This window comes from Pecten maximus, unplaced genomic scaffold, assembly GCF_902652985.1.
Source record: "Pecten maximus unplaced genomic scaffold, xPecMax1.1, whole genome shotgun sequence".
Taxonomy (NCBI): Eukaryota; Metazoa; Mollusca; class Bivalvia; order Pectinida; family Pectinidae; genus Pecten; species Pecten maximus.
The window spans coordinates 2,376-11,244 of record NW_022981059.1 but is presented as its reverse complement, the minus strand read 5'-3'; the positions used below and the strand labels follow the sequence as shown (position 1 = coordinate 11,244).

The 8,869-nt window shown below is 36.3% G+C and overlaps 1 protein-coding gene across 1 annotated transcript; it reads right to left on the bottom strand.

Moving 5' to 3' along the window:
- Nucleotides 1-9: 9 nt before the first annotated feature.
- Nucleotides 10-8,582, bottom strand: LOC117319884 (formin-A-like; the record flags this gene model as incomplete). The annotated part of the gene is given in 7 exon segments (XM_033874597.1): nt 10-154; nt 545-928; nt 2,382-2,431; nt 2,952-3,004; nt 3,361-3,443; nt 4,584-4,715; nt 8,446-8,582. Coding segments are annotated over 7 exon segments (984 nt in total), but the record flags the coding sequence as incomplete, so codon positions are not given.
- Nucleotides 8,583-8,869: the final 287 nt, after the last annotated feature.

Below are 8,869 nucleotides of genomic sequence, written 5' to 3'. Positions count from 1 at the left end.
TGAAGTATTCCATGGCAGAGCGGTATCGACCAAACATTGTTCTCCTGCCCCTCGCTGTAAATATGCCATCTGGCATTGATTTCTCTATTTCCTGTAATGCGTCCGGACTGATGCCTGCCCCTATAGGCTGTCTGATGACCATACCTTCGTACCTCTACAACAGAAACACCATTCAGCATAAATCTCAGTGAAATTTTATCATCATCTTACACTTACACATATTTCAGGTTTTTTTTTTATCATTTTATATGATTTGACATATGAAGAGTAAACCAATACGTCCAGTCTGACCTATTAATCAATGACATATTCATGTGACATTCAAAATGTCTTCTGACCTCTGTCTGTATGGACTACAAACTTTTATTTTGGGGCCTAGCTGATGAATGATAGCTGTAATAACACAGAAGATTTTCGAAAATATTCCAATTTTAAATCTGAATTCACAGTACTCGCTATAGCTTTAACGGAATGACATGGGCAATATGAGATAATTTTAAAACATTTGGTAATTTTCAGGCAGATGACATCTAGAAACCTGTACCTGTTTGACTTCTGACAGTTGTCTATTAAGCCTGACAGGATGACAGTCTGGCTCCTGTACAGGCGGTGGTGGTGGTGGTGGAGGCAGAAGGTACCAGTGGTCTGGGAGTTTATAGTTGTCTCCCTTTGGTGGTTGGGGTGGCATATAATCTACTGGTGATGTAGGGACACTTGATTTTTCTTGAGGAGCCGGGGTCATGGACGGAGGTGCTGGAGGAGGTGGCGGTAGGTACCAGTGATCTGGGAGTTTGCAGTTGTCTCCCTTTGGTGGTTGGGGTGGCATATAATCTGCTGGAGATGCAGGGATATCTGGTTTTTCTGTAGGAGCAGGTGGTGAAACAGATTTCCTTCTATTGAAATGTGTCCGCAAAATCTGCTCTGCCTCCTATTGAAGAAACAATTGAGAGATCTTTTTAATGAGATAAGGTTGCTGAATTAAATGTCAACATAAAAGTTTTCATAAATGCTATAGTTAGCTTTATATTTTACAATTACCTCTAGAATCGAATATATTAATCACTATTGATAATGTATCTGGATACACAGGACAGACTGGTCCTTGTTCATAACCTCACAAATACCAGTATAAAAACCTCACAAATACCAGTATAAAAACCTCACAAATACCAGTATAAAAACCTCACAAATACCAGTATAATAACCTCACAATACCAGTATAAAATAAGGGTAAAGATGACCATAACAATGTCGTGCTGGGTGGATCAGCTTTAATCAAGTAGTTGACTAGTTTCGACACTTAGGCGTGTCATCATCAGAACAAATTAAAATACAAACATTCGGGTATAAGGTATCAAATGCGGTGCTTTGCCTAGTAACAATATAACAACAAGTTGTTATGAGTGTCGTAATGCATAGTACACAATAAAATGACCTCATCAATAACAGTGAGGGCTGGTAGCAGGAAAATTATATCAAGGTGTTTTGTATGTGTTACATATAGTCTACACTAACTGTACTATGCTACAATAAAAGAAAAATAAATTCTGATCTCGTATGTATAAATACTAATACAATTGTATAGTTTTAGACTCCATAGATTATAATGGCTATCGTTAGAATTAAACATCCTATTTGTATAGTGCATGTACAATAAAATCAGTAGCATACGAAATGGAGTTTTTTGGTAATATCACTCTGAAGAATTAGGCTTGTATACGGTAGGTTCCGGGTATGATGTATGTTAACCGGCCTGTTTCAGGTTAGATAGAGACAGGATGAATCACATTATAGCTTAATATTCTATTAAAAACATACAATCCATGCAGTGAATAAAATGGCTTGTCATATAGCTCCTTCATGATCATGTACATTGTACGTAGTATCCAAGAAGTAACGAGTGGAACTGTCCTCGTAAGTTCATAGATCGTGCGACGGTATCGGTTAGGACTAATCGTGAAGGGATAAGGAACCTCTGAAATATCGATAGGTGTATCGACAGCATGTTTATGATTTGGGCTTTCTCGCGCAAGGACCTTATCCCTTCACGATTAGTCTTTATGTATTCCTTGTGGAATCCGTCGGCTGGGTAACACAGAACCATACCAAACTTTTAACATGGACATTGGATCTCCCAACTCCCGTACCAGCATAAAATGTTTTTTCTCAAACATGATCTGATCCTCACCAGTGATTCTCTATAAATTATGTATTTACTAAAGGTTGTTGAAGGATAGAGAGGTGTCCATTTTTTGCTTGGGACTGGCTACCCAAATGCAAATCATTTCAATCCCAAATCACAATATACTATCCAATGATTCAGAAGTTCCAGTTTTATAACACTACATGTACATGTATTCCCATCTAGATACACTCCTTACCTCCACAAGGCTTTGATCCTTCCCAATAATCTGGATTCCAGCTAGCAACTCTGCAATCATTTAATAAAATTTAATTTTTGTAATATATATTGCAAGTAAAATAGACCTTATTGAAAATGAGATCTACAATGTTGTCTATGAAATATATATGTATGATGAGCACATAATAGATTAATGTATAGATTTCTTGTTTAAGCAGAGTAACTTATATTGAATGTATTTGCTACACTGACATTCTTATTATGTCTGAAGATTACCATTATTTAAATAAAGTCCTGCCGTTAATCTATGTCTGAATGTATTGCAAATGTCACTCTTGACTTGATTAATACAATTACCAAGGAGATGGATTGACAGGGTAACCAACACTGATGGACATGGTAATCACATGATACTCATTATAGGTTGACAAGTCAAGATCACATGACACAGTTCCAAGGCTCCTATCCCTTCAATGATTATCAAGATTTCATAGTGAGAGAAAGCCACTAGCTCTGAAAACAACTTTGTCTGGCCCTAAATTGTCTCTTGGAATATCAAAATTTGATTTTACAAAGCTTGAATAATTACCTTTGTCTGGGCATTCTGCCTCAGGGATATCCTCCAATCTTGCTTTGGAGAAACTAAAATAAAAAAAATATTAAAGGAAGTTTTCTTCTCAAGAGAATGCTATTTTTATCAGAGCAATTTGTTTTAATTCAAACCAAATTTGTATCAAGAAATCATTCATTTTCAATATCTGTAAACAAAATATAAATCAAAAGATGCAATAGGACTCTACCTACAACTTAACAATCTCTTCCTGATATTCTTTAATTTTCTCCTAGTTCTACTACATTAAGAGATAACATGCATATAAAAGATACCTCCTTTGTGGATAGAAGAAGCAATGTGACAGTTTATAATTAAGAGAAATCAGTCAGCGGTTATAAACATTTACCTTGAAGACAGATTTATCCTACATTAAGAGATTACATACCCGTTAATTTCTTGCAAGTCTTTCCGAAACTCCTCTTCACATTCCCACAAAATCTCATCCTCACCAAACCCAGAGTCAGTACTCTTTAAAATAAAACAGAATTATTATAATCTATCAACAGTGTGGAACCAACACTTAATCTCAATCTAAACAGGTATTTGTTAAATTGTTACATGCAACACATATGCCTCCCCTTCACTTATATGAATTACCATTATAGAAATTTAGGTACGAATTGTATGTAAGCAAAGTTGTCCCAAGTACAAAATATAAGTCAATGTGGCCCTAAATCAACCTCGGATAAGTCGGACAGCAATTCGCCAAATACCCTTCATTCTTCTAAATGTATCCTCTTCCCTTTATATTCAAAGTACATGGTTGGACCAGATCTCGGGGTATTGCTGTCGATTTAGAAGGTTTATACAAGTGTCGGGTCAAGACAGCAGATAATTACTGGATCAATGGTCGCATGATAACAGAAATATGCAGTCTAGTTGAAAGTTTTAATTAAAGTGCTAATATAACTATAGTTTTATGTCTAACTTTCTATTAAGTCTGTATTGTATGCTGACATGATAACAAATAACAATGACTGTAAAAATGGAAGTTATCTTTCTGCATATAACCAAATAACTGAAGAGCAATATTAGGCAAACTAAAAGAGGATTTTGTTCTACATGAATGTGTATCATTATATTTTCTTTGTGAGTTTGAAGGGACTGATTAAAGAACTTATTGTGATATCTTACAACAATAATTACTTAAATTTCTTTTTTACAGTATGTCGGAAAACATTTAAACATGTTTTTGTAATGCTGTACATTTGAATTAAACATGAACAGATGTATCTATTATGGTGGATATTTAGGTAGGCTTGCAGTTTCTTGAACCAAATCACTACAGTCTATATCTTATCAAAATAATCAAATGTTTCATTTTTCATTTTCAATACATTTTCAAAATCATTATGAATCACAACTAGATGCGGCTTACTGTTAACTTTAGGTAAACAGTGTAATTTTACGTTTACATTGCATACGCTTTTCCATAAACTTAGGATCAATACTTTGAAATCTAGGAATAATCTATGATAACTCAAATATCTTGTATTCCTCAAACCATTGATATTGTCAAGTCAGCAGGGTTTTACTGTACAAAAGTTGATCAGGTGACATGGAGTGATGGCATAATGAGATAGCCATTTCATCTCGAGTAAAACTTACTTGTTGCGTCTGTATGAGATGTGTACATGTTTTGGCTGGGACTTGACTACTTTCAGTATCTTCACAATATTTTAAAGCATCGCCTGACCCATTCAGATTCATATATATCTCCTTCCACGTGACATCAGAGATCTACAAATAACAACAACAACACCATGTGATAATTCTGTAAAATACCAATGTCCATGTCTAAGCATTGTACAATTTAACCTGATTCACTGTAAACAGTTCAACTTTGACCTTTTTTAACTGAAAACAGAATATTTTCTGATAATTCATATGTAGTAGGTCTGTAGGAGTCACAAGGAACTAAAATTCAATGACACATTGTATGCTTGGTCTAATCCCAGTTGATTATACATTATCTTTGGTCTTCACAAAACATTTTCCCTTCTTGTCCTAATTGTCCTTTTTATTTCCTCATCAGTCATCTCTCTACAAAGATGGAAAAGGTTTTATCTTTCAAAGATTTGTCTCTCATTTTACTTCTTCCAAAAATTTCTCACCCTCTAGGGTGTGATATCTCTATCACTCCTATGGTGTGATATCTGTCACTCTTAGGATGTGATATCTCTCTCACTCCTAGGGTGCGATATCTCTATCACCCCCTAGGGTGTGACATCTCTTTAATCCCCTAGGGTGTGATATCTGTCACCTCTAGGGTGTGATATCTCTGTCACATCTAGGGTGTGATATCTGTCACCTCTAGGGTGTGATATATCTGTCACCTCTAGGGTGTGATATATCTGTCACCTCTAGGGTGTGATATCTCTTTAATTGCATAGGGTGTGATATCTCTGTCACCTCTAGGGTGTGATATCTCTTTAATTGCATAGGGTGTGATATCTCTGTCACCTCTAGGGTGTGATATCTCTTTAATCCCCTAGGGTGTGATATATCTGTCACCTCTAGGGTGTGATATCTATCACCCCCTAGGGTGTGACATCTCTTTAATCCCCTAGGGTGTGATATCTGTCACCTCTAGGGTGTGATATCTCTTTAATCCCTATGGTGTGATATCTCTGTCACCTCTAGGGTGTGATATCTGTCACCTCTAGGGTGTGATATCTCTTTAATCCCCTATGGTGTGATATCTCTGTCACCTCTATGGTGTGATATCTCTGTCAACTCTATAGTGTGATATCTCTGTCACCTCTATGGTATGATATCTCTGTCACCTCTAGGGTGTGATATCTCTTTAATCCCCTATGGTGTGATATCTCTGTCACCTCTAGGGTGTGATATCTCTGTCATCTCTAGGGTGTGATATCTCTTTAATTGCCTAGGGTGTGACATCTCTTTAAACCCCTAGGGTGTGATATCTCTGTCACCTCTAGGGCGTGATATCTCTGTCACATCTAGGGTGTGATATCTCTTTAATTGCCTAGGGTGTGATATCTCTGTCAGCTCTAGGGTGTGATATCTGTCACCTCTAGGGTGTGATATCTCTTTAATCCCCTATGGTGCGATATCTCTGTCACCTCTAGGGTGTGATATCTCTGTCAGCTCTAGGGTGTGATATCTGTCACCTCTAGGGTGTGATATCTTTTTAATCCCTATGGTGTGATATCTCTGTCACCTCTAGGGTGTGATATCTCTGTCATCTCTAGGGTGTGATATCTCTTTAATTGCCTAGGGTGTGATATCTCTGTCACCTCTAGGGTGTGATATCTCTGTCACCTCTAGGGTGTGATATCTCTGTCACATCTAGGGTGTGATATCTCTTTAATTGCCTAGGGTGTGATATCTCTGTCAGCTCTAGGGTGTGATATCTGTCACCTCTAGGGTGTGATATCTCTTTAATCCCCTATGGTGTGATATCTCTGTCACCTCTAGGGTGTGATATCTCTGTCACCCCTAGGGTGTGATATCTCTATCACTCCTAGGGTGCGAGATCTCTGTCACCCCCTAGGGTGTGATATCTCTTTAATCCCTACGGTGTGATATCTCTGTCACCTCTATGGTGTGATATCTCTGTCACTTCTAGGGCGTGATATCTCTTTAATTGCCTAGGGTGCGATATCTCTGTCACCTCTTTGGTGTGATATCTCTTTAATCCCCTATGGTGTGATATCTCTTTAATCCCCTAGGGTGTGATATCTGTCACATCTAGGGTGTGATATCTCTTTAATCCCCTATGGTGTGATATCTCTGTCACCTCTAGGGTGTGATATCTCTGTCACCTCTAGGGTGTGATATCTCTTTAATTGCCTTGGGTGTGATATCTCTGTCACCTCTAGGGTGTGGTATCTCTTTAATCCCTAGGGCGTGATATTTCTTTCATCCCCTCGGGTGTGATATCTCATTCACCCCCTAGGTTAATCACTCTTCAGGCTTTGTTTAATGTTCAGAGTGAGTCGCAACATTTATAACATGCATCAAACAAGTTTTCTTGTCTTCACACAAATTATCACAAAATATCAATTCATTAAGACACTAAACAACACAATCAAGTGATACATTATTGGTTAAAGGTGAAAGCTACTCTAAACAAACTTGTAAACACCAATTATCAATGGTCTTTTAGAAAAGGTCATTTTTAGATGTAAGAAAACTGAAGTACAAACTTACTGAACTTACTGTAACATCACATGAAACTTGTTTGAGAAACACTTAATTGTTTGCAAACTTTATTCAAATTTAAGGTATAACCTACATTTGTACTTTAATGTATGATTTTTATGTATGATAACTACCGGTAGTTTATAGACTTATTACACCTGAAGAGTGAAGATAAATTGGTATTTATTCTGAGATAGTTGTTTACACCTGAAGAGTGAAGACAAATTGGTATTAATTCTGAGATAGTTGTTTACACCTGAAGAGTGAAGATAAATTGGTATTAATTCTGGGATGTTTACACCTGAAGAGTGAAGATAAATTGGTATTAATTCTGAGATAGTTGTTTACACCTGAAGAGTGAAGATAAATTGGTATTAATTCTGAGATAGCTGTTTACACCTGAAGAGTGAAGATAAATTGGTATTAATTCTGAGATAGTTGTTTACACCTGAAGAGTGAAGATAAATTGGTATTAATTCTGAGATAGCTGTTTACACCTGAAGAGTGAAGATAAATTGGTATTAATTCTGAGATAGCTGTTTACACCTGAAGAGTGAAGATAAATTGGTATTAATTCTGAGATAGCTGTTTACACCTGAAGAGTGAAGATAAATTGGTATTAATTCTGAGATAGCTGTTTACACCTGAAGAGTGAAGATAAATTGGTATTAATTCTAAGATAGCTGTTTACACCTGAAGAGTGAAGATAAATTGGTATTAATTCTGAGATAGCTGTTAACTTCTCATTATGTTGACTACAAATGAAAGCAGATGTATTTTTTACCAGTATGATATATTTTTATGTTAACTGTGTCTTGTAAGTTGTAGGTCAACACTTTACTAGATAATAATTCCTTTTAATGTATAACTAGATGTTTTAATAGATGTTTACAAGATAATTGATATATTAAAAGATGTTTTAGATGTTTGATTGCGAATTAAAAGCAACACTGGATTAAAATATTTCCTTATTATTATATTTGATTGATTAGTGTTACTGTTTTTATCTTGACAAGGGGCCAACATATAAACATGGACACAAAGTGAGAAGAGCCTATTGCAGGACAATTAAACAGCATTTGTTAGTATTTATTTTTACTAAACTGCAATAGACAATAGTGGGTTTATTACCAGGCAATGACTTAATGCCAGATAAATACATTATTACATACTTTCAGGGAGTTAAGATTAACAAGGACAGGGTTGACCTATAATATCTTGTAATAATCCATACATGCAGGACAAGTTTCACATGCATCATGTCATTGATATCCTCTAGAAGGATAAAACACATCTGTACCTTTTCCTGCATGTGTGGGTATTGCCAGTTCTGTCTGCGAAGAAGCAAGATGTCTTTGAGGTTGATTTCTACTACACTATCCAGGGTGTTCCGTGTGATGGCCTCTTGGATACAATCAAAGCAATTGTCCATCAGCCCTGAACAGATAGCATTTGAGGATGAGATATAAAGGTCATTGAATGATTCAATCATCTTAGAAATGAAACAGTGGGATGTCAATGAATGGGTCCGTTGTCATAGCAATACAACAGTGGGATGTCATTAAAAGGTTCAGTTGTCATAACAAAACAGTGGGATGTCAATGAATAGTTCAGATGTCATAGCAATATAACAGTGGGACGACATTGAATGGTTTAGTTGTCATAGCAATAAAACAGTGGAACATCAATGAATGGTTCAGTTGTCATAGCAATACAACAGTAGG